General features: G+C 43.9%; 2 protein-coding genes across 2 annotated transcripts in view; one reads left to right on the plus strand and one right to left on the minus strand.

The window, feature by feature from the left end:
• Positions 1-410: 410 nt before the first annotated feature.
• Positions 411-1,370, minus strand: LOC308160547 (lysophosphatidic acid receptor 6; the record flags this gene model as incomplete). Its single annotated transcript, XM_080534487.1, has 1 exon — positions 411-1,370. One exon carries the CDS (start codon positions 1,368-1,370, stop codon positions 411-413), a length of 960 nt encoding a protein of 319 aa, XP_080390613.1.
• A 9,182-nt stretch (positions 1,371-10,552) lies between these two features.
• LOC308160174 (arf-GAP with coiled-coil, ANK repeat and PH domain-containing protein 3-like) overlaps positions 10,553-26,445 on the plus strand; it is a gene marked incomplete at its 5' end in the record, with an annotated part of 56,273 nt that continues 40,380 nt past the window's right edge. The window contains one exon of the mRNA XM_080534069.1: positions 10,553-10,599. Coding sequence (XP_080390195.1) covers positions 10,553-10,599 — 47 coding nt within the window. The remainder of the gene's footprint in view (positions 10,600-26,445) is intronic.

A 26,445-nucleotide genomic window follows, 5' to 3' on the forward strand; every position in this document is an offset into this window, starting at 1 on the left:
TGCACAGAATTTGCATTTATATATTTGTTTTAATTTTGCAGACGTTTTTATCCAAAGCGACTTACAACAAGTACATTTGTCTAAAGTAAGTGAACAGAGTGTATCTGTTGTGAGATATACAGTACAAAGTACAGTAAACAGAAGAACGATTATCTAAATGGCTTAGTCCCATAGTAATTGTGTAGACTTTTCCCAACCCTTCTAGCTCTCTCCGATGACGTAGACTCCTCTCCCCATCTTAGCTTCCCCTAACTGTGTAGACCCCTCTCCCCGTCCTAGGTCATAGGTGTAGTAGGCCCTATTCCCCTCCTAGCTCACTGTGGTTCTACCCACTCCCTCCTAGTTCCCAGATGTACTGTAGGTCCCTCTCCTTTCCTATATGCCTGTAATGGCGTAGACCCATCCCTGTCCTATTTCACTGTGATGGTGTAGATCCCCCTCTTCCTCCGAGCCCACAGCTCCCTGAACCTGAGGGAAAGGTTCCACTTGCAGTGAGTGGTGGTGAAGTAGTAGAGCAGGGGGTCCAGGCAGCAGTTCAGGCTCACTACGGCTAGGGTCACCCGCCGCAGGTGGTAGATGGCATTGCCACTGGGGCAGTGGCAGATGAAGCCCAGGCGTCGGAGCAGGTGCAGGAAGTGCACCACGTGGTAGGGCAGGAAGCAGAGAAGGGTGATGGCCAGGATGGTGTAGATGATCCTCAGAGCCACCCGGGCAGTGTTGGTCCGGATCATACTGATGCGCCGTGCCACCAGCGGGTAACAAACCAGTATGAGTGCAGAGGGCAGCAGGGAGCCAAAGATCAGGCTGAGGACACTGTACGGTGCCACACGCCTGCCCCACTCGTTGGGTGTGAAGTTTTCAAAGCAGTTACGGCGATGGCTGTTATTGGTCTCTAGAGGTCCCCCGAGGATGAAGCACAGCACAACCACTCCTGTGACCACCCACACTGCCACGCTTACCAGAACAGTGTAGCTGGTGCTGCGTAGCCTTAGGTAAGTGTGCGGATATACGGTGGCTATGTAGCGGTCCACACATATGCAGGACATGAAGGTGACACTGATGTAGATGTTGGCATAGAACAAAGCCCCCGTAATGCGACATGCCACGTCTCCAAACACCCAGTCTTTTAGGTTCAGATGGTAGTGGATACGGAAAGGCAAGGTGCAGAGGATGGCAGTGTCAGCCAGAGCAAGGTTGATGACGTACACGCTGGAAGAGGTGCGTGGTGTGATCTTGAAGATGAACACATAGAGAGCTCCCACATTTCCTGGTAGACCCAGTACCAACACCAGGCTGTACACTGCTGGGAAGAGGTAGTACTCATAGTTGCCCACTGGTGTACTGCACCAGGTCGTGTTGGTATTATTCATTATATTAGGCTTGTAAATGTACAGTAGACTGAACCAGACAGGATCTGTTTTCTTTTGCTGATTATGAAACCTAGAATGAAACAAACCATTCACAGTCAGATATTTTGCAGCATACAGCTGCAAATTAAACATACACTCACTGAACACTTAATTAGGAACACCTTTACATCTTCTCATTCATTCAGGTATTCAGGTGGTGTTATGGTGTGGGGAATGTTTTCTTGGCACACATTGGGCCCATTAATTCCAATCAATCATCACCTGAATGACACAGCCTATTTGAGTATTGTTGCTGACCATGTGCATCCCTTCAAGGCAACAACTCAATGACATTAAGTTCAGTGTTCTTCAGTGGCCTTCCCAGTCTGAATCCAATAGAACACCGTTGGAATGTGGTAGAATGGAAGATTCACAGCTTGAAAGTGCACTTGAAAAATGTGCAGGAATTGCGTGATCATGTCATCATGGCATTTCACAGAATTTCACATTTCTTGTGGAATCAATGCCATGAAGAATTGAAGCTGTTTTGAGAGCAAAGGGGGGCCCTACCCAGTATTAGTATAGTGTTCCTAATAAAGTGTTCAGTGAGTACATACAGTAATGTACAGTAGATACATATCCTATTGTCTACTTTATTGTGTAATCACATAAAGGGCTATTCATCATCACAAACACACATCACAACACAAAATATATTTTTCCACTCCTAAACAACTAACTAAGTTTCTGTAACTACAAGCTACTTTTCAAAACTATGACTAAAAGATAAACTCTAAATGGAAGTATTTTACAAGAACATGAAAGAAGTACTTACAAACTTTCTGAAGAATTCTGTTGCTGGAACCTCAGAAGAAGAGAAGTGAAAATGAAGTAAAAAAACAAACTCTCAAGTCAGTTGGAAATATGTTTTTCCTACACACCTTCTTGACGAGTCTATTGTCACCCTGTCGGAAAATATAATTCTGATGTGGCCTGCTTTTGTATCTGCATCTGTAAGTATAGTGTACAGTATGTGGGTTGATGCTACAAGTGGGTGTACTCAGGAAACTTTCAGAGCCTACAATATGTGCATTTATCAGTGTGGTTGTCGTCAGACTTCCTGTCAGGTGTAAAATGGGGAACGTGGTTGTCTGGTTCATTGTTGTCTGTAGGTACAATATAAGAAGTGGAAGTGCCATCTTAATTGTCTGAGTGTCAATAGGCAGAGACTAGCCATGTGTTGATTCTCAACCAGTTAATTTTGCCCACAGTTGGTGTAAAATAATTTGGATGAATAAAGATTAAGTTCAAATAAAGATTAAGTTCAAAACTGCTTCAGTTGATTTATTTGTTGTCCTCTTGTAACTGTTATGATCCCAGAGGAGACTTGTGCATGAGAAATGCTTAATGTTGATGAACAAAACATTATCAATGATAAACATTTTTACCAACAAGTTACCACAAAACAATAATAACAGAGGGTGCATTCAATATGATAAATCCATGATTAGGCCTGTACACTTTGTTGTGTGTATGTGATCATGGTGTTGCTGTTCTGGGTTTCTTCTTCAACACTAGGGGGCGCCAAGCACACACCAAGCACATGATCGTTATCATGAATAGTCTCCTCTTTATTTTGTAGCACAGTAATAAGCCACCATTCCTCATGCCTCAGGCTAAGCCTCCACTCAGTATGAACATTGCACATTACAGACAAGGAATTCATAACTGTGGCACACAGTGGCAGGGGAGGAATCCTCCTCCTAGCCCCTCACTTGTAAATACACCAGCAGATGACTGTGAGCTGGATGGTTGCATTAAACATTGTTTGCTGTTACACCCCATTACTATCCAGATTGTTTTGAACCACTCTCCATGGGATTCGTTGTTATCCAAAAATGTGTTTGGAGAGCTCTCTGTGTTGATGTGCAGAGTTATATTTGTTATTCAAACATTAAATTATTTCAATACAATCACGCTGATATTGAAATAATGATTGTGTGTCTATCTTTTGGAAACAACTACCACAAATGCATTATTCAACAAGGAGGACAACATCAACTGCATGTTTGTGGTTCAATTACTGGAGTTTCAGTCTAGTATTTCACAGTTTAAGTTCAAGTGACTTGGCTTTTGTGACAACACACAAGCTTGAAGGTGTTGTGTTTGGGCATACATGTTTTAACACCAAAGCATTGAGCATGCTTTGACACTCTATATACCTTTGCTTTCGGGTAATATCATTGACCCTAATAATGTACTCACTATCTGAATCAAGCTGAATTCTGAGTTCATCTCCATTACTACAATTGGGAGCATGACTTGGCTGTTCACATCACCTGGCAGATCATGCATATATAATTATCATGATACAATTTAGAGAGTATTTTATCTTGTACTCTCTTTGATAGCTTGATTATTGATTTAGTGCGATTTGACAATGTTGTTCCAACAGCATTCTCAGACACTGTCTATGTTGTGTTGTTTCTGAATAAAGACTGTGGGAGGCCAAAAAAACACGTGTATATCTGGTGGTCACTGTAGAAAGAAGTAAATTGAACCGGTTAAATAGTGTAGGACCTGTTCATCAGAACAGATGGGAAATCCCCAACATGACCACCAGGGAGAATCCAGCACAGGGTGGACACTGGCAGCCATCATTGGCCAGATGTATTGTACTGTACCTGGCCAAACAGAGTGTGACTGAGAGCTCACACTCACAGCATCATGTCAGCTGATGGCAGGAGGAAGAAGTCCCGTCGTCGTCGTCCCCCTTCCTCTCCACTGAGCCATTGCCTAGCAACGCTGCTCACCAGTTCCCCAGTCTCTCACAGCCGCCCTTCCTACCATGCTAAAGAGGGTCCTGCTGGTTGTAATGCCCTCTATCAGTGTCTAACACATTGTACCACTGGCGTGAGACTGAATGACAGATCCAGAGCCAAGGAGTCTACAGAACCATTATTCTCTAGGCTTCATTATTAATCAGTGTGAACAGCAACATGAATATGGTATTACATATGAATTTTCTCTTTGTTCATTTTGAATCGGCTATCACAATCATAGAGTACAAACAGATGTCTGAGAAAGGGTACATGACAAAATGACTGATATGTATAATGCTTTCTGTCATTATGTGTCTCCCAGTTGTGATCCCTGGTGTTGAGGTTATGGTTCAGTTCATACGGTTCAAGTAATAATTAGACCACTCTTGACTGACTCTACATCTTATTTGTGTGTGTGTGTGTGTGTGTGTGTGTGTGTGTGTGTGTGTGTGTGTGTGTGTGTGTGTGTGTGTGTGTGTGTGTGTGTGTGAGTGTGTGTGTGTGTGTGTGTGTGTGTGTGTGTGTGAGTGTGTGTGTGTGTGTGTGTGTGTGTGTGTGTGTGTGTGTGTGTGTGTGTGTGAGTGTGTGTGTGTGTGTGTGTGTGTGTGTTTGAATTGGCGGATGAAGATGACTAGCTACTGAGTAAGTCTGCAGCCCTACTTATTCCCCCCAAAAAATGAAGTGCAGAAAAACAGACATTCACTTTCAGAGACACACCTCATCTATTACTAGAATTATTTAATAAACTGTCTGTCTTGACAGGATTACAAAGATCACTTTGAGTCTACACAATAAAGCACTAACACTTTCATGTTTGTTTGTTCACACTTTCCTGGGTAATCGGCTTTAAGCACATCCTCACTGCGCCTCAGTCTCTCAGAGCAGCTCACTTCCATTATTCATGTGCTCTTTATTTCATTGTTTTCTTTTCCTCTCTGATAATGATTATACTTCTCAGTTGTTCTAAGGGCAATTCAAGCATAACATGGGACAGGAATACCTTGGGAAGACGGTGACAGTATATTGCACTTCCTGGTCCATTGAGCCATGTTCATTTTTAAATGTACTTGGAAAACTTGTGTGAATGAGGGATGTTCAACAGCAAGAAACTGTATTTGTTCAGGTGGACAGGGGCCCAAGGACGGTGAACAAAATCACACTTTCAACCATGCAGATATACTGTATATTCATGCAACTTGCACAGAACTATCAGTGTTATTTGTCCAGGTCTGTCTTAGTTCTCTCATGTTTGATACAGTTAAACTATTCCCCTCCATTGTCATAAAAACTAGCATTCCAAAGTCTTTGCGCTTGGGGATTGATGTTCTGGATTGCTCTCCTGAATATTTGATATCAGCTGGCACTGTAAAATGGACTTCTAAAGTACTTTCCTTTGTAACTGCTCAAGCTGTTCTGAACCTGACCCTGACTCACGTTAGCCATTTTTGGCTCCTTGAAGGACACTGTTGTTGTCTTGCCTGAAGACTTCAGACATTGTTTCTAGTCAGGCTGCTACAGTTCTGACTTAGAAACAGCCTTCCTCTGTACAAAGACCTTGTCAGAGTCGAAGGATTTTGCCTGTTAGTGTGTGGCTCCTTAAGCAATTAGGCTTATCCTAACACGATTAACACACAACGGAACCAAGGTTGAAACTTATAATGACTCTTACTACTCTAGAGATGGCAGCATGCTGGTTAACACTTTCCTCAAAGGTTGACATACTGTACAGCAATTTAAAGTGAGCATAATAATCTTCGTGAATGCAGTAGATTTAGCACTGGTGAATAGTAAATCCTGTAAACATACATCCCACATATCAATTCATGGCAACATGCGAGAGCCATCTAAAATGTGCCACACAATAGAAACAACTAGCAAATTCAAAGTAGCTGGAGTCAAAACAGTCAGCCAGTCAGTCCAATGTTCTATTCAATCCCTGAAGGTGTTGGACTTGACGTCCACTTTCTCTTAGTACAGAGGGTGCTTGCATCTCACTTAGGAGCAGTGCTCCCAACTGCAGAGAGAACAGAACAGTTAGCCTGAGAGATTTACAAGACTCATTAATCTGCAGCGTTAACGGGGCTATTGAATAAATTATCACTAGCATTTGTTAGCATTTTTGCTAGGAACCTCTTGTAGATTTCATACTTCCAAAAGAATCATATTTTAGGTGAAGAAACAACATTTTGCTTGACAGCCCCCCACAGAGGGCAAGAGGGCACAGGGCGTACAGCAAGTATTTGCTGTACATACAGTGAGAATGCTGAAGAGTGTTGATTATTATTATTTCAACATAGATTTATTTTGTTTCAAATAAGAAATAATTCTCATGAAACACCGTCCATTGGCACATCAGTAGTTGCATATATCCAAATTCATTACGTCATTCATTTTTTTTACACTGTGTTTACCTAGAATATATACTATTAACCATCTGGGAATCTACAATTTGAGTTGTTTATAAAAATATAGATATCTATCATCATGAGAAATTTGTTATGTTAAGTACACCAACGAATACCAACGAACCCTCTCAGATTGGAAAGCATTCCTTCAGGAGAATCATAGGTTGTCTAATCTGGGAACACAGATTAATCTAGAATCTGGTTCAGTGTGAGATGAGATGTTGTCTGTGGCTCCAAGAAATGGTGAAAGGACAATGTAGTCACAATGATCAAATGATCATCTCATTGCTTTTTCAACCGCTTTTACTCTGTCACACCACCAGTATGCTAAGGTATAAAAAATGTAACGTTAAGGAATCTTAAATCATTGAAAGAAAAATGTTGAAGTATGGACATAGCAACATGGCAACCCACTCGCATGCATAATATAGTAAAACTTTCATAAATATAAAACTTTCATAAATATGCCGACTGCATCACTCCAGTGGTTGTTCCTCAAGCCTTGCACCTGCAGTCAAAAGGGATAATGTTACAAGCTGTATGCTCAGTGACGCGACTCCGCGCTCGCTCCACCAGACCAAAAGAGGGAGAGTGGGGTATAACGACTTGGATAGTGGGAGAAAAAGTAGGTCACCTTCCCAGAGACCCATCACATCTCTCTCCACAATTCCCCACTGCAGCAGTGCTTGTGCTTGCCATGAGAGGGCCGTCACAAAAGGCAAAATTTGAGTTGACAGGCCCACCACCACCCCCTTTGCAACAGCCTCAAAGGCGGAACGTTTCAACTACACTCTCTGTGGATGCCACGCAGCCACTGTGGGTGAAATAGCTGCAGCAGGAGACAGGTCATGAGTAGTGCGGCGCATTGCTAGTGGCAGCCTCAAACATGTACACAGTCTTACAGTATTTGGCTAACTGGTGCTATCATCGCATTTTGAGTATCTGCCATGAAAGGGTCAAGGGTTACACTCTCACATTGTCTGGCTGATGGAATGACCTAGGGTATCAACATAAGCACAGGTCTACTCATACCTTTGGACAATATTGATTATGATAAACTGTCTGCTATAACACTGATCATTTGATTGTCTTAAAGATATGGTGTAGGTCTACAGAATTTGGGGGTTCACACTATAAATATTCTGCTCAATTACCTGCCACAATGAATACTGTAGCAAGCTATTTGACAATAAGGATTCTCAAGCTGCACACCTCCTATAGTGTATTCAATCTATGGTTGGGGTGCAGCCAGTAGAATTTGGACAGGATGAATCATATTCATAGTCTCTCTGCTAGTGTTCATCAGCCTGCTGCTGACTCAACAGCTCTCTGCAAGGAGCCGGAAAAGCTTTGATCTTGCAGGAAGGAGCAAGGGATGAGGCGAAGACGCGGAAAGACTGAAGAAATTTCGGTCTTGATTTTTACCATGTCTAATTTTAGCACGTAAAGCGAAGGAGGACATTTATATAACAGACCCATGGGGAGTAGGAGGGATGCTACTTTGAGAGCGTCTAACAGACTAAAGAACTCCTACTCCAGCAGAGGAAGCTTTCTGCCTAGACAGGTGGCAGTTTCCACTCACTGTAATGCCGGGGGGCTGGTGGAGGTCGAAATCCAAGGATGGGCTCATTGGAATGGAATAAGGAATGATATCAAACACGTGTTTTAGATGCCAGTCCTCATTCCATTCCTTGCATTGCAATATGCCTGCCCTCCGATCTCTGCCTCCACCAGCCTCCACTGCTGTATTATAGGCTTATGGGTCAATTAGAGAAATGCTGGAACCATGCAGTGTTTGTTATGGGAAATAAATCATTTGAAAATGTTTGAACATATTAGCTAAAATGCACTGTTAGAAAATCAAATACAGTGTTATTAGTAGTGTTGTTTAATTACAGTGTGACAAGCAACTTAATGCAAATTGTTACCAACACATCTGCGAGGGAGATGAATACCTGCTTGGCATAGTAAATGTATATGAAACAAAAATAATTGTATTAAAGGCTTTAGAGGATAAATCACCACATTTCAATCACCATTGCGTTTTGGTAAGCTTAATAAAGATGCTGTTGATATGACTACAGTAATCGTAAAACAGTAAGAATTCCTGTCCTCTATTTTATATATATATATATATATGTATCGCACAATGGGCCACAAGACTCCCATTTAATCATACCAAAATGATGGTGCAGAGCTGACAGTCGTGTGGAAAGGCATCAATTGAACCGTCTTATGCTATAGTTTGATCTACATACCATAATATGAACATTACAACCCAGTGCCCTATAGCCCCATAAAATGAAATGAAATGTGACTTTATATGTTGTCGTGTTTCTGCCAAAACTGGGGAAGCAGTTTGTTGACCAGTAAGCAATGCAGTCAAGACATCTCACCCTCAGCTGAGAGGTGGTGAGATCATCCCTATTCAGGACCTCAGCCTTTGAGACCAGGCATAAGAAGGAACAATGGTGTTCTATATAAAGGCCTACAGTGAAATCCCAGGCACTCTCTCCCCCCGGCTTTCCCATTTCCTGTGAATTAATAATATCCTCTATTTTCGGCCTTCAGGGGGAAATGGAAGCACTTGAAATACTCTAATCTTTAATCTAAAAATGTCATTGAACTGTAGGAAGGTAACATTAGTTAATCATCCTCTTAGTTAATTAATTCACCTGTTATTTGGTTTTCTTCCATGTTGTTAGTGCAAGTGTATCCCTGTATGATAAATGCCCAACATGTTGTCATCATGTTCCCTGATTGTGGTATCGCCAAGACAATAATTGAAGTAAAGCTGGAAGATCCTATACAGATTACATAGTCAATCAGTGTGAAAAGTCATGGACAGCCAAGTGAAAGTGCAGATTTGGTGGTGACGAAAACAACCCACTGCCTGTGTGAGAGTAGAGAAGGGGGTAGATTCCAACTTAACAGAGGAGATTTCTGTCTGCTAAGACAGCTTGAGAGATTCACAGCTCTTTCTTGAAGCTGAGCCATCACAGATGTTAGTTTGCATTTTCACTCCATCAGCTCACACATGGAGCTGCCAATCCTGAATTCCCTCTTAATATCACGTTTCTCTGCAAGAATCCATGAATCTGAATCCTATCTCACTCGAAGGAAAAAAGGAATTCAGTTGTGCTTTATTCAACACTGCCAGCTGCGAGAAGAAGCCAATGTTCAAGAAAAACAAATCAGAATAGGCTCATATAACAGTTCATATTCACTCACTGATACAAAGTTCATAATGTGAACTATAAACAGGACGAATAGTACATGAGGCTTCTTATACATCAAAAGATGGGATATTACTAACTCCCATCAGTCAATATCTTACCTTTGTGTTTATGCATCCGTTTTGAGCTCGACAAAAACAAAAATAAAAATAGGTCCACAGCATGCGCAGTCAATTGGTGCATGAGTGATTTATTAGACCAGTACATATCATTCTTTATCCTAACAGTATGGCCATATTTTGTTGTGATTGAGCTTATGGTAATGGTCAAGACCTGATGATGGTGTGTATATTGTGCATGCAATCCTGAACTGGATTCAGACCCCCACCGATCATGATTTTTCTGTTTATAGAGTATAAAGTAAGTCAAATGTGTGATGCATGCAGTCACATTGATATTGCTGAACATTTCATCCGCAAAATGATATTATATAGGCTACTGCTGTTGCCTGCCCTTGGCCTCCATTAAGCGTGCGTATTTCATGTGCGTTTTGGACCAGTTTTTTTTAAATTTTTTATTATGAATGAAGGTTTTCTGACAGTCCCTTACTCGTTCTCCAGCGGTCTATCAGCTGAAGTGCTCTGCTCTCTCTGTCTCCTTCAGTGTAGGAGAGTGACTGCGAGAGGCGGACACGGGATCGCTGTACATCGGAATACTTTATCTTCGTGATTTTAGCCGTTCGTTTGTTTCGGGCAATGACATTTATTCAGTAAACTTTAAGACTTAAAATCTAGCCCAAGATGACGGTGGATTTTGAAGAATGTATCAAAGATTCCCCCAGGTTCAGGTAAGAACATGTTCGTGAAGAAAAGATCTGTTATGCTGCTGCGCTCCTGTTGATTTTTAGGGCTTCGCTTCTTGAAGGACGATGCCTCAATATATCACAGATCACCGCGTTTAATTACGTTTAAATTGTAATTAGTCAAGAACAGACTAGGCTACATGTGTTCATTGATTTGATATTTTGCCGTTGAAGTGGTGTTTTGCAAAGCCTGTTAGCTATTTGAATTTATTTACATCCCAAGTTGTCATTAGCCTAGGAAGTATTGCTGTGGAAATCCAGATGTTGCCTAATATAAGCAATAGAACTGTCTTTTATTATACATAAACAAATCTAGGCTATTGCCTATTGTAGTACAAGCTTGGATGAATGGACACGGGTGCATGGGATTGGCGCGAAGAGTGGGCTATTAGCCTACCCTTGGCCAATGTGAATTTGGCTGAGTTAATGAAGTTAGTTTAAGAAGTGTTACCATCTGTGTCAACGCATAGATGGGCCTGGTTTGTTGTCGCAGGTTAGCTCACGACTACGGAATAGGCAACCCCTCGCAGGTGACACATGCGTGAACATTAGTTTACTGTAAATCACATGAAGGCTAGTGTATCTCTTCCTCAGAGTCAGTCTCTATTATTGCACCAGGACTTCCTCAGGAAAATGATCTGTCTTGGGAACAATCAAGTGCCAGACGCTGACCTTGTGCTCCGGGTGTGGAGTCCACAAGCCTATCTCATCAAATATGTATGACATGCAGATTTTTTTTTAACAGAAACTACATTGTGCAAAGCATTTCCATTCCAATAATGCACACACATAATTTACACATACACATTTTAACAAAGATTTACAAATTGCAGAATGTGTTGCCAAGAATGTTGCAGAAAAGGTTTGTCATTGTATTTGCATCAAAATACTATTCTATTAATTTGTAAGCATAAACAATGTAAATCAATGGTGATTTAGTATATCCATAATTTTAAAGAGAGCTTTGATAATAGTAAGTATTTCATTATATTCTCAGAGGAAGGGTTTCAGTATTAGGAATGGCTCTCTAATGTTACATGGCAGGATCTCCACCTACTCAAAAAGCACTTCCTTTTTAATGAACTGCTCTCCTGACAGAAGTGCACAATCACAAAGGAAGCAGTTCAAACAGCATCACTAACCAGAGGATCAGAGGAAACTTGAGGGTCCCACGCACAGCCCCATGCTCTGGCTGTGCTGCACACATAGCACCAAAGGTTAGATAAATAACGCAGGCATTCCTCAACACCCACATCCCTCCCCAGACCTGGCTCTCATTCCTCTCTCCCTCCCTGCCTGCCTCTGAGGAACCCAGAGCCTGTCAGGCTGTGTGGGGTGTCTGACTGAGTGCCTGGCCTGGACTGCCTGGGTCTTTGTACATGTATGTGTGTGCACAGCCGCCGCAAAGCTCCCACAGAGAGAATCTCTGGTCCAAATCAAAGACTTCCAGACTTGGCAGCAGCACCTTAATGGCTGCCATCTGGGCCGCCCGAGAGGAAGGTCTCAGGAACCGCTGACTGAAGGATATTTACACAAACCTTCACTACTCTCATGTTTATGTGCAAAAGAGCAAGGCTAGTCTAGGGACGAGAGTGGATCTGGAGCAGACGCTAACCTGTCCCATAGAGCTACGAGTCCCTATTCCTGGGTGCCTCAGTGCCCCAGTGCCCCCCCTCTTAGTTCTTAATGGAACGGGGAGATAAAGTCATCGTTATCTGGCCGTCACTGTGGCGGTGGAATGCACAATAATACCCTTCAGATCAAGGGTTGGCAAGAACTATCAGACCGTCAAAAGAAAATCAAGCGAGCCTTGAACTGAGTAGAATTTGGTATTTTGTGTTTTGAGCATTCCTTAAGCATTAGTTTCAAGAATTGTTATGCAATGCTGAAGATATTGAAGAATCCTGAAATGACCAGAGCTAAAAGGAGAGACACTTTTATTATATTTCCTCTATCCACTGAAGCCTGTAATAGGGCATTGGGTATATATTCAAATGGCTCCTTTGTGGAGTTAAAAGAAGTGGAAGTGTTACGTAACAAACCTTGAAGGTGAATGACTGGAAGGAAGCAGGCCCAGAATGGAGGGAATGAATTTTGACATTTGATATTTGAAAGGTACACCACTTACTTCCCACACATGTAAAAACATGCAGTGCATTGATTCTGCATGGTTGCTCAACACGGCCTGTTAAACTCCTTAACCGTAAACAATAAAGCAAATAAACGAGTCCATCAATACATGAGCAAAATGTGGTTTATGCTAACTGTTAACTGTCACCTTTGCTTTTCTGCATCTTTGTAGCTGTATGCTGTAAGTTAAAACATTCTACAGTTATGTTCTATAGTTGGCTGGCTAGGATTCTATGTGTTTCAAAGAGGCTAAATTATGGTGCAAGTGACCACCTCAGCTCAAATTGTTAATTATGTCATTTGTCCTCTATTACTGTGTATGCAGTACCCTCTATTTGGTCTCTATGGATACGCGTACACACAGAGAGACAGATGCGCGATTGCAACCACTCCACATCTGTTTTGAGAAAGCGGTTCATAATGGTCACACAACCACAGGAATGCATGTGTTTGTGTTTGCTACGGCACAGCATGTAACGTTTGTGCTGTTTTCTTCTCACTGACATGTTAATTTGAGGTCACACTCACATACTGGTACAAACATATGTTGTGACTGGCCTCACTTTTGCCTCAAGAAAGCTTTCTCTCAATTCACACAAACTACTTCAAGAGGAATAATATGGTAGTTAGCATCTACATTATTGTGGTATTGCTCTGCCTAAAATCCATGTATAATGTCAATAAAATATAACAGACATAGCTATATGACCATGTGTTGCCCTACACATGATCGCACTGACTCATTTATGTGTGGGATACATGTTTTACCCTATAACATGTGTATAAGAAGTCATGATGGCTGCCTGTGTTGGCTGTGTATTAACAAAACTGACATGTGCTGCTGGAGTTCGTAGTCTGTTTACAACCCCCCGCCAGTCAATGCGACCTCTGGCGCTACTACCACTGTCCTCGAATCGTCCTTGTGACCTCTCCTCAGTCAGGCATCAGAATGTAGCCATTGTTGGAGGGAGCAGCCGTGCTTCAGCTGCAGATACTGACTCTTTTCATAGGGGCTGATTGGCTTCGGGCATGAGAGCTGTGAGGAATGAGGATGCTTCCGGCGGCTTGCTATAAACAGCTGAATAAGAATCCAAGGCTGCCTATATACGCTGATGTGACGGGGCTTGTCATTGACTCATGATGAGGACAGGACAGCCAGGCTATTCAAGGCCAGTACCCTTTGACCCCTGTGCTTGTGCGTCTCCCCCCCTGTGAGAGAATGACTGGCTACATGACCCAGAGTCAGATGACTGGGGAGTGTGTCAGATTCCGTGACATGCCTGCGACGGTGGAATGCGGAGCATGTGGCACAATGTCCCGCTCTGTGAGAGATGACAACCCTGCCCCCAGGATTCATATGGAGTAATATGTAAAGAAAAAGAAAAAGGAACATACTATTTTGTTCCCAAATGATTTTTACACAAAGACTCGCATGGACGATGGAATGGAGATGTGATCAGTCATCAGTGCTGAAAACCCCATGGTATTGTACTGTACAAGAGACAAGAAGTTGCAAATCAATTCTAAATGAAGCTCTCTCATCTCATCCACAGAATCTTCTGAAATACCTTTTTTAAACATTTAAAATCTGGATTATTCTCAAAAAGTAACAAAGAGCTCCTTTCAACAATGCAGTTTCATAGCTCTTCAGATATTTGTTTTCCTCCTCCTCCATGAAGATCTGCTGCTACAGCTGCTCCGAGCTGGAAGCGATTTCTGCTGCGTGGTCTTGTTGCTTCTGCTCTACTTCATACTGACCTCCTTCCATTTTGAATCTGTGTCAACGCTGTGGCCCTTCTGCTCCACCAACACGGCTCCTCCCAATACTATGACTTTGGCCAACAGAGGTGGGGGACACTATTACTCTCAGGGCTTTCACACCGGCAAAGAACCGCTCTGGTTTGCGTTCGGGAACCTTCGAACCTTCGAACCTTGGTGCGAACCAGTCCGTGTTCATACCAGTGTAACCAGAACCATCCGCGTCATCAACGATAGGTGATGAAGGATCGGGATAAACAAAAATGTCACAACTAGATGGCAGCTACTTCACTGGAAATTAGGATAATATCTTCCACTACAGTATCTGTAATAAACACTATTTTCTATTAAACAAAACAAAATACACTTTCTACACACGTTCTCTTACTAACCAGCACCTCCATTACTGGAATAGAAATGGCTTACGAAATTTGCATTCGCGCGCGTGTGCGTGTGTGTTTGCTGAGCATGTGAGGAAGATAGAGAGAAACTTTTGTTAATTGTTTTGATCACTAATGATTAGATTTAGATTAGATTACATTTGGTTTCCTTCCTTCTTGCTGGTCTTTGCAGCCTAGAATATGACACACCCACTGACGACGTGACTGTTCTACGTTTTGGTTCCCGCTTGAGAACCACTATTTTCTGGTTCCTGCTGTGAACCAATTTTTCAGTCTCCGAACCAATTGAGTTTCGGTCTGAACGCACCGGCCGGTTCCAGTCTTGGTGGAAGCCCTATTAGTGGAAAGTCACTGACATCAATCTGGCCATCATCATAATGCCTGCGCCTACAGAGCCATGAGTGCAACAGATAGCTACAGCTCCGGTGTTTTGTGCTGTGTTGAATAATTAGGTCATACTGTATGTCCATGTCTCCTTGATTTAATGACTGCAACAGCTCAGCTCAGCTTACGGCATTTTCACCATCTTGTTAAAGGTGTCAGACAGTGAGCCAGTGTGTGTGCACATTACCAGGTCATGAAAGCGAGTGACAGGGATTAAATCTGAAATTTGACGGTTTCGCCTAACTAGGGATTACCCCATATTCTCTCTCATGCCCAACTCAGGAGTCAGGACATCAAGGGGTTTCACCTGGAAACAAAAACATCCTGCTGGTTTCACCCTCAGAATCCAAATCTACAGGCCTGGCCTACTTCACCTCAGCACACAGCATTCCTGGCCCTGCTTTGAGATGACAGCCATTGCAGGCAAAAGGAAAAGCGCAAGGTCTTTCATCTTCAAGAACGGAGATGAGAGGAAGGTCTTTTGCCAGTTGGAGCCTCGGTGCTTTGCTCACCAGGCTCTCCTTCAAACCAGGAAATGTAGGGCAGCCGTTTGAGGATCCCTTGGTTACTGGAGTGTTTGAAGGATGTCCTGAGGAGAGCAGGGATGTCCTCACAGCCAAAGCCAAGCCAAAAGGAATGTGTGATAGAATAGCAGGGGCTCTGTGACAGATCTTTAGTGTGCAAGGAAGGCCCCTGTCACCCTGCTGTGCTCAGTAGGATACCAGGCTTCTATTGGGGGGTGGGTGTATGGGGAACTGATACCACCAGATAGGCTACATCAATGAGAGTCACTAATGAGAGTTAGAGTCACAAGAAGAGCAGTGTAATGATATCCTATCAAGTTAATTCCAGGAATACCCTGTATATCAGAATCATCATTTGTGACAGCAGCAAGTTATTAATTTGTAGGAATTATATGTTGCAATTTGTAGGCTACTAATTATCCTTATAAAAATGTTTGCAGAGCAGCCCTTTGATTGCATGTTTGCTCTACGAGATATTAGTGATTTAAGAATAGCTTTCTGTCGCCAGATTTAATTATCAATCTCTGGCTCTGCTTAGTAACAGGGGTGGCTGCAGCCTGCTTGAGTGGCTAGGGACACAGAGATGATGTCATCGCAGTCTTTGTGTTCGAGGGGCTCTGCATGAGTCCTGGCTGTCCCTCTCATTTTTGTCTGATGAATAGCAAGACGTTTCACACACCGCGAGACAAAGGGCCGTGGCGCAGGGCATTGCATTTTGAACACTGTGCTAATCTAGTTCTATAGGACATCCTGAGAGGTGACAAAGAGACCTGGGAGAAGCGCCAACAGAAACAGAAACCTGCTCCCCCCCCCAGCTCACAACCGGAGTGTGTGAACAGTTTATTAAGTGTGGGGGAAATCTAATTGCCCTAACCATATGACTGTCACTCTTCTCCTGTCTCGGGCTCTTTCTTTGTCTTTCAACTGAACCATCCAGTATTGCCACAGCTTGCGCATGCTGTGCTGGAGTCATTGAAATAGGTCTATGGGTACATCCACAGGCAGCCCTACATGATGAATGGGTCTGGGCAGACTTTAGTATTCTCATCACAGCCCATGGACAATTAAAGCAAGGACGACTAATATGATTGGAGGAAGGAGATGGAGGATGGCAACAGAGGTGTGGCCAGCTCTGCACACTAGGAGATTACATGAGTCACTGATAAAAGAGAGAACTAAAACAATTTCTTTCTTTCTTGGTTTCTAGGCTTTCTCTTCATGGAGTACCTGGTCGTTTGAACAGTCGGCTTTAAAACACTAACAACTTCAATGTTTAGTTTTCCCACCAGATTGGATTTTGGTAATCTGGGCCCAACATCTGATCTCAATTCGATATAGCTATCAGATTTCTCATACTGTGGGGAGAGACAGACAATCCACTTTCCCTCTTGATCTGTATCAGGAGGGCTCCAGTTTCACCCAGGGAACAGTCATGTGCTTCTTTATAAGAGCACCAAAGTAATGTAGCCTTCCAAGAGAGCACAAGTGAGATATCTGAACAATATCAATGTGACTCATACTGTCTGACAGGCATCCAGTCATAATCGTCATCATCTTGGAGTTATGACAGGGAATAGGGAGTGTACAGTACAAATGCAAACTGATTTAGCGAAACGATTTTGGCATCGCAAACACAGCATGGCGTAGCAAACAGGTTGCAGGAACAAAATATACAGTGTGAGGTCTTAGTATCATCTGTGCGTCGTCAACCCTGCCTGACCTGCACAGAAGTAGTTAAGCCAGCCCAGCGCTGCAACGTGACGCCATCCAGGGTTGGGTGTGCGTTTGAAATGGGCTGTAATTGTCAGTTAATATAAATAGTCTGACTAATGCCTCTGGTGGATTAACCACCATACTGGCGCTGTTTGATTTAGTGTAAGAGATGAATGTGACGCCATAGGGTAGTGCATGGGAGGAAACCCAGTACAGTCATCATCGCCCTGTCTTGCTTTGACTCTCTTCGTTCTGGTGTGCCCTTCATGATATTAATAATGTACTGCTCAAAAGACCAATTTCTGATTAATTAAATTCCTTTTCTCTGTAAGTGTAGGCTCAGCACACGTTTTTAAGACAAGGGTAAGATAAATGTGTATCCCATCTTCTTATTAGCACTCTACATCACTGCAACAACCATGCATAGGGGACAAATGTAATTGGATAATATCCTGCGGCAAAGCAGATATGCCTGCATGCATCTGTCTTGTGGGCTCATCTGTGTGTTCTGGGCCAGTAGAGGAGACGTGCTTCTGGTTAGGACTGCCCTCTGACCCTGCAGGGGAGGGGCTGTTCTCTACCAGGGGACTATTACAGGACCAGGCTATCTGAGTATGTGCCGGTGGGCTCTGAATGAGTCATCTGCCCGCAGAGGTTAGGCCCACTGAGAGTGAACTAGGTGGAGTGGACTAGTTAAGCCCACTGAGGATGGATTAGTTGTAGACTAGGTGACCTGCTGTACATTAGGTCTAGACTAGTGCGTGAACACCTCCAGTATATCCTGTCTAGCCTAACCAGGCATCCACTGACCGCTCTCTCTTTTTCTTGAATTCAGCCGTTTTACAGAAATGCAACGGACTGGTCTGTTGATGAGACACAGACATTTATCAATGAGTCGATGTTTGGCTTTGGACATCACGTAACACTGATCATGCTTACAACCAACCCAGTCTGTAGTCATACAACCAGTCTGTAGTAGTCATCTTCCTCCAGTATAGTATAGTATAGACTAGGCAGTTGGGTGGGTTGACATATGAGTTATGGGTAACAGCTTGAGGCTCGTAATGGAATGTGTCTGAAACGTCTCCCTGGGTGACCAGACTGCTCGGAATTCTGCTCTCTCCCCATGGACAAGGCGAGGGTATTTTCCAGGTGTGTCAACATCACACACCCACCCACCAGCACATCCCACTCCCTTAATGTACAGTATCGCCCCATGGATCAGGAAATGGGGGGGTGGGGGTGGGGGCTTGGGCTCCCCACTGAAGTCACTGATAGCAGTTAGGGATTCCAATCACAGACTGTACAGTCTGTGTAGCAGGCCTATGAGAGTTGACCACGAGTGATTGTTTCATCCAATGCCTGTTTGTCATCATGGGGGAGGAAGTGGGGCTGGCTAAATTAAGTTGGAGTGTTTGGTACATTTTACCATATTTTCAAAACATGTCCATGGACCCATTGATCTTTAACAGTTCTCTCCCAGTGGTTGAAGAGGGAGAGAAAAAAGAAAAGAGAGATCCATCTAGGAGTTCAGGTCCACAGGCTCTAGTTCTGGTTCTGGTTGGTTCTGAAATGCTGAATCACATCTGTAACCCATCTGTTTCAGATTTGGCCCATCCCTCTCTCCATGCCTCACTCCCTTTCTCCTCTCCTCTCCCCTCCTCTCTGCCTTCCTGCGAGCGGGGGTTGACTTCCCGGTTCTCGCTGGGCCAGGCCTGGGTCTGGGGAAGCGTCAGGAAATGCGTCAGCCCTCTGAAATATGAAAGAGGTTTCAGAGTAAAGGCCAACGGGGGAAAACCGTAGGCCCGTGCTGATGTCTCTGACCCCCCAACACCCAGCCTCTCCCCTGGGACTGAGTCAGAATGATATCCTGCCTCTCAGGACCTCACATGTCTCTTGGTCTGGATGACTCCACATTAGGAGACATTTACTGTACACCACAAACATTTACATGGTTTTATTAAACATGGTTATTTGCCACATGGCATTCACACTAATCTGAATAATGTTTTGGTTGAGCTCACCGTCACACTATAGAATACAGTATAATCATGTGCCCTCCGTGGCCTGAATAACAGCTTTCTCCCACAGTGAAGTCATTAAAGGTTGTTTTCTGGCTTTTGTTGATGCTTGTTGTAGTGGTCTCACGGGAGTGTGGTTTGTAGGGGAGGCCAATGAGCCGTGACTGAAGTTCTTTCTTTTTCGTTGCTGTTTGTACACTGTACGCTGTTCCTGTTGTGTGCCCTGAGACTAGCAGGAATGTTTGAGAGCTGTGAGCCCATAGCATTGTCAATTGAAGAAATAGCCCCCCAAGAAATAGCCCACCCATCCCACAATTTGAGGCCGCGTGACAGTCAAAGTTGTGTTCTTCTCCTTCTCATTTGCCACAAATTACTTCTCGACAGACCTTTAGCCTAGGTCTTGAAACATTTCTTTCATTATTTTTAATGGTGCTTTGCCCCCTCGCTCTCTGTGCAGACATATTCAACATAATGTATGTAGGTATCTGCCTCTCAATCTCTCAACACTTGCTCACTGGTGGTGGTATAGGGTTCTGGGTAGGCGTGTGTGAGTTTACACAGTGGGTTCATCAACATCCTGGTCCTCCACCCATTGGGGAAGAGGTCATGGAGGAGACGTAGAGGATGACGTCAGGACCATAGTGCTGAGCTCAGGCCAGAGGAAACACCTGGGGGAAAGAAGAGGAGCGGTTGACATAGCCCACCACTGCCCCCTGTTATCTCTGAGCTCATTCTTTGTAAAAAAAAAAAAAAAGAAAGAAAAGGAAATGTAAAAAATAATCCTAGCTGCTTACATGATGTATAGGCAGCAGCATAACTGTATCTTGAGCATTTCTTCACTGTGCTGATGTAAATAACTATATTTCCAGTACTACAAATACAATGTAAAAATGCTCTGTGAAACCCAGCCTTTTGTTTCGGCGAGCTCCATCTCACAGTTCTCAGACAGGAACTGAGCTGAATGCTTCACACGTCTGGTATGTCTTTCTAGTGCAAGCCAAGCTGCATGTTTAACCCGCAAGAATGCTGGGAAGACTCCCAGCCCAGGCCCAGCTCAGCCTCATCGACAGCACTGACTGGACATCATGGGTGGATTTCAAGAGGGATTTCCACTGGGGGAATTCAGTCATTGAACTGAAATGTCAGGGTGTTAGGAGGATGGAGAATGGCGGAATCGGCACACTGTTAGGCCAGTGCTCCTTTTCTACACCCATTCACCCAGAGAGGCTGGTGGGCTGCCCAGAATGAGGCCGCGGGCAGTCTTGTGTCTGTGGGCCTCATTGTCTCTCTCAGTACAATGGAACATTGTTTCGGCCCTTTCTCACAGCCAACGTTTTAGATTTGCTTCTCTCTCTCTTTGGTTATGCCTAGCTCGTCGGTGTGTGGGGGTGTGGAGGTGTGTGTGTGTGTGTCTGCGTGTGTGTGGTGTGTGTGTAGTGTGTGTGTGTGTAGTGTGTGTGTGTGCGTGTGCATGTGCATGCAAGCTCTACTCTCCCCCCATATCTTTATTGACATTTTTGAAGGTTTGAGTCATGTTGGACCACCCTGTGTTAATATAAACCTGCTCCACCAGCTGAGACGTTTCATATCCGGACCCTCAGCTGTCTTCTCAGCCTTTCACTTTCTCTTTGTGATCAACATCCCACCCTCACGCTCAAACTCCAAATGGAACCGTGACGTGTGAGACATCTTCTGCATCCAAAGCTAAACAAGCATATACGACTGTTGATTCAAAGTGTAACTCAGACAGGAAGCACTCCAGCACAATATCGTGCTGACAGAGGCATCTCATTGGTCTTGTTTGGGCCTATTGACACAAATCAGTGTACTGAAAGGGTTAATCTCTGTCACTTCCTCTAGTACAGTTACAGTACATGACAGCCTTTGTTAGCCAGCTCTGTTCCCTTTCTGAAGTACCATTTCCCCCATGGGCTTTAGCCTAATTGCATGGCCCCCCCAACGCTGACAGGGTTTAGTACTAGCTGTATAATGCATACACCCAGCTGGTTTCTCATATAGCCTAATTATCTATATATAATAACCAATAATAACGACCTTGGCTACTCTGCGCCAGCATTGATTATACACTAAGAATCCATTATATTGCCGTTGTTGAGATTTATGAATCCATGCAGTGATTGCAGTCTGCGATAGAGGTTTGAGGCTATGTCAGTGCAGTGGAAAGTTATTTTTACTGATATGTAAATCCCAGTGATGTTGCCATCTGCTCTGTTCCTGATCTGATCTGTCTGAGACAACAAACACACACACACACACACACACACACACACACACACACACACACACACAGACGTCTGTATTTACTGCAACTGGCTCTGGGTAATGAGGACAGCATGCTTTACTAATTGGTCATCTGGTTGGTAGTATGTAGCTCTCCTGCCATTGGTCATAAGACATATTGGAAGATATTTAGTACCGAATGTACTTTGAGATGAGAATATAGCAGTCATTCATTCAGTAACAGGTTGTTGCGTCAACATCTTTTTGGGGGGCGGGGGTCTCATTAAATGATTTTGTGATAAGCAGCAGTCATCTTACCTTCCTCTCACAATGCAATTTCCATTAAAAAGTGTGAGTGAAAACAGGATGAACAGCCTCCTCTGACTAGGTCATTTCCATTATCCTGTGTCGATGGGATTTCCATCATGACTTCACCACAATACAAGGTCATGTGGATAGTCGTGCTGTGGGCTCTTGGTGTATGCTGGCAGAGTTCCCATTCATTGTTTGAATGTAGCTTCGAGGTCTGAGCTCAGCTGTATACCCCGCCAACTGCCCAAGGAAAATACTGTCAGCAGGATGTTCTGGAGAGTGAGCAACACACGGCTATGACACGCGGCTATGTGAGCCACACACGCCTATGACACGCGGCTGTGTGAGCAACACTGCTCTGGAGGATTGATTGATTGAATTGATTGAAAACTTTATTAGAATGTTTGCAGAAGTAGGTACATGAAAGTACATATTACATGCAAGGTCAAACTAAGAGGATAAAAACCCAAGAAAGCCACTGGCTTATTTCAATTGGGGTCCTTGATTTTCAATTCATCGTTACATGTAAGACAGACATAAGAAAAGAACTAGTACTATCTACATGATAATACAGACAAATAACTATTACTATCTACAAGATAAACGTACATCCATCATGGGAAGAACAATACAACAAAACATAAGGTATGTACAGCGGGTAGGACAGGTGGGGACATACACCACAGGTGGGGGCGGGGGACAAAACACAAAGTATGTACAGTGGGTAGTTCAGGTCTTTTAATCTGATTTTTGTTTTAGAGGGTCCAGTTACGGATTGCAGCCTCCTGTAAATGTTTTTTGAGAGTGGTTTTGAAGGTGGGCAGTGTTTTGCACTCCTTTAAGATTATAGGAAGGGCGTTCCACATCTTTACTGCATAGTTTGCAAACGAGTTTAAACCCTTGTTTGTGGTGCAACGCGGTTGAACGTGGTTCGTGGAGCTTCCTCTGGTGTTGTAAGTGTGGACGTTGTTCACTTTTTGGAAGTATGTTGACAGGTACTTGGGTGTCTTTGTGGTGTAGCGTATCTTGAAGACTAGGCCCAGTGCAAGCTGCTGCACTCTGACAGCAGTTGGAAACTAAACCTAGCGAAGGTGGCAGACTTATGAATCAGGAGTATAGTATCGCAGATCCATCCTGTTTGCTCGAGTGTCTGAGGACTGTTTATCATCAGTTATTGGCAGCTGATCTCTTAAACCCCCCCCCACCCCCTTGCTCATCCTGTCCTGGTTGTCGTGGTGCCCAGTTGAGAGGCCAGGGGAAGGACTGGACTGCTGACAGGTGGCTGGTGGTCAGAGCCTGTCATGTCATGTAGGATTGTTGTGATTTACAACACAAGACCCTTCACTCTACAGGAATAGTTCCCCTGCCCTGGGTGGCCACCTTTTAATTTGTAACAATTGAATGAAAGATTGAATGTTAGACTGAGGAATCGTTTGTGTGAGAGAGCTGTCTAATGTCGAGTTTATTTGTGTGCTACTGTATACTGCACCACCCTCCCTATAACCATCGGTCAGTTTAACCGCAGACCATATTATCCTGGATTGCCCGGTGTACCACCCACCCAACGGGATGCATGGTCTGTCGGTATTAGATGACGAGACAATGACGTGGCTTCTGGAGGGGTGTCCAGAAATATAGCCCGGGTGAGCCCCTCAACCAGGTCTCGGGGTGGTAAAAGGGTAGCCCCTCGGCCCCGAGCCTGGTGGAGTGGAGAGGAAAAACAACTACCCATACGCCGAAGTTTAAGGATTCTTTGTTTCATTTTAGGGCCTAACAGAGACGCCTTGCTCATCTTTACCGTAGTAGACTCATCTCTCCACATGTTCATGACTAATCTCTCTGCTAGGTGACAAAGACGGACATGGCCATTGGCCATTATGAACTGGCTCCATCAAGAATGTTAATATGATGCTGCCTGCACTGAAAGCAGGAAACAGACACACACTGCATAGGCTTTCACTTTATTTTCTTTTTTTTTTCTAACATTTTAAAGAGGCTCAGGAAGGATGCCACAGGTCAGTGGTCCGATGGCCTGCTAGCTCTGCCTGCTAAACCACCCCAACCCCTTCCCTCCCCCCTGAGGCCCTTTGCCAGAAGCTTAGCATGGACGGACGCCCTCCAGCCACACAGCCACAAATCCCAGCTGATTCCCAGATAAGCCTGGATGCTGTCCCTGCCACTCCCAGTGTTTAGTCCTCTCCCAGTTAGGCTGACAGCTAGTGTTAACAATCAAATCCCTCAGGGACGGCCCGAAGAATGCTCCGCTATCAGGTTATCTAAGCAGTTCAGAGACTCAAGAAAGAACTCAAGAAAATGCAACAAAGGAAGAATAACAACTGTGGACACTTGAAGAAGGAGATGTGGTCTTTTGCAATGAAAAAGCTTGAAGTGTTGTGGGTCTGAATCTTTTTTCTTTTTTTTATATATATATATATATATATATATATATATCTTTTGAAGGACATTTCTATAAATATATTGGAGTGTGCAGTATCAGCTATGCACTGAAAGACAGCAGTGGTTTTACAGGCATCTGGTTGAAAGCTGTCCCTAAGTTATAGTGTTGAAATAGTAGAGGAAAAGGCTGACTCAGGAAGGAAAACGGTTGAGATCCAGCTCATACAGTATGAGAACAAAACATGGCCTTTTTCTGAGACAATTTCAATGATATGACATGGCTTTAGTACAGTATGTGCCATTTCAAATGTATTGTCCTGCTTCAACACTGAATATCTAAGCATGGCACTGCACGGGTCATATGCCCATGAATCGGTCTGACAGACATATTCTATGTCTGAGCTGAGGCTAAAATTAGATGATCCAGATGTTTTGCCTATTTAGGTGTCTAACAGTGCCCCTGGGCTAGGTTAAAGTTGGCCATGCTGCTCTTTTCATTATTCAGGCATCACAAAATCTCCTAAAAGTGAACGGATGACTTCCCAATGTTTGAGAAAGCACTGGAGAGGCCCCTCTACAGCACAAGCCATCTTTAGATTTGTGTTCTTTGCTTCCTTTGTTTCCTTTGTCTCACAGTCTAGTCTAGCTCTCTGTCCCTTCATCACACACTCAGACTTATAGCACATTGTTGACAATGCGTTGTTTACATTTGTTGAACTCTAGATCTGTATAATATGTCAAAATATCCATCTCTCTTTCCAAGTAGAGGCCCCTCTCAGGAATGGATTAGGCACCATCATGTCACAGCAGAATGTGAAAAGAGCGGGAAAGCAGACCGTTGCCTCCCTCAGCTGTTGCTGTCCGTCATAACACTAGTAAACAGTCCTCTGTGTCCCTCTGACATGCTCCATGGGTGTGTGGAGACACATACTACAACAGGGTAACTGTGGCCTTTGGCAGCCTAGCCCACTCCGTCTCCCCAGTTCCTCCAGGCCTTCTGAGCCCTCCATGTGAGATCAGGGAGGGCAGCTGCTCTCTCCCCAGGGCACTCCAGGGTCAGAGCATGGCGGCCAGAGAGTGTGGGTGTGTGTGTGTGTGTGTGTGTGTACACGCACACTCATGTGAGTGTGGGCACATGAATGTGCGTGTGTGAGTGTGCATGTGTAACAAATTAGCCTGGGATTCATTAGCTGTGGTTTCCAGGTTGACATAGTGGATAGTTGGTGGTGTGTGATCGATTGTAACTTTCTTGGATACACCTATAACCTATTTACTGTCAGGGATTTACAGTTACTGACAACTGACAAGACAACTCACTTTAATGTGCATTGACTGTTCTGTACGTTAGTGTTATGTAGGCATAAATGCACACTATCGACTAGTCTTGTTTGAATTAAGGACTAGACTGTTGTTTTGTGAATTTCTTGGACTGTTTTGTGGAGTTTTAACGAGCAGCACTGGCAGGAGTGTTGCAGCAGGAACAGAGTTCTCATGGGGCAGAGAAGGCTTATTTGGTTTGAATGTCTCAGCTAAAGAATGTGTCTCTGTTCTCCTCTCTACGGGCGTATTGAGAAGATGGGATGCATGTGGTCAGATTAAATGAGAATGTTCTGCTCAGCTCAGGGACTGCCTGGCCTGGTCTGCCTGAGAGACGTTGGTTGTTGGACACCGCAGTGCCAGAACTAATGTCTCTCTTCCCAGGGAGGAACTAAAAGTATGTGCACGTGTTGTTCATGGCTCAGCGAGACGCTTGCTGAGTTCAAATGATGGTGTATACGTTCCCTCGAACTGCAGGCTCGTAACCTTGTTATGTTTTTTTTAAAAAGGAGGTGGTCCAATAGGGCAAAACTAAATCCTCATCCTGCCCAGTGTCCTCTCTTGACACCCAATCAGTGCACAGTTCAGATGAAGTTCAAAAGAAAACACTCAACAATATTTTTTGTAGATTAT

The sequence above is a fragment of the Nansenia antarctica genome (assembly GCF_963989245.1).
Source record: "Nansenia antarctica genome assembly, chromosome: 6".
Lineage (NCBI taxonomy): Eukaryota > Metazoa > Chordata > Actinopteri > Argentiniformes > Microstomatidae > Nansenia > Nansenia antarctica.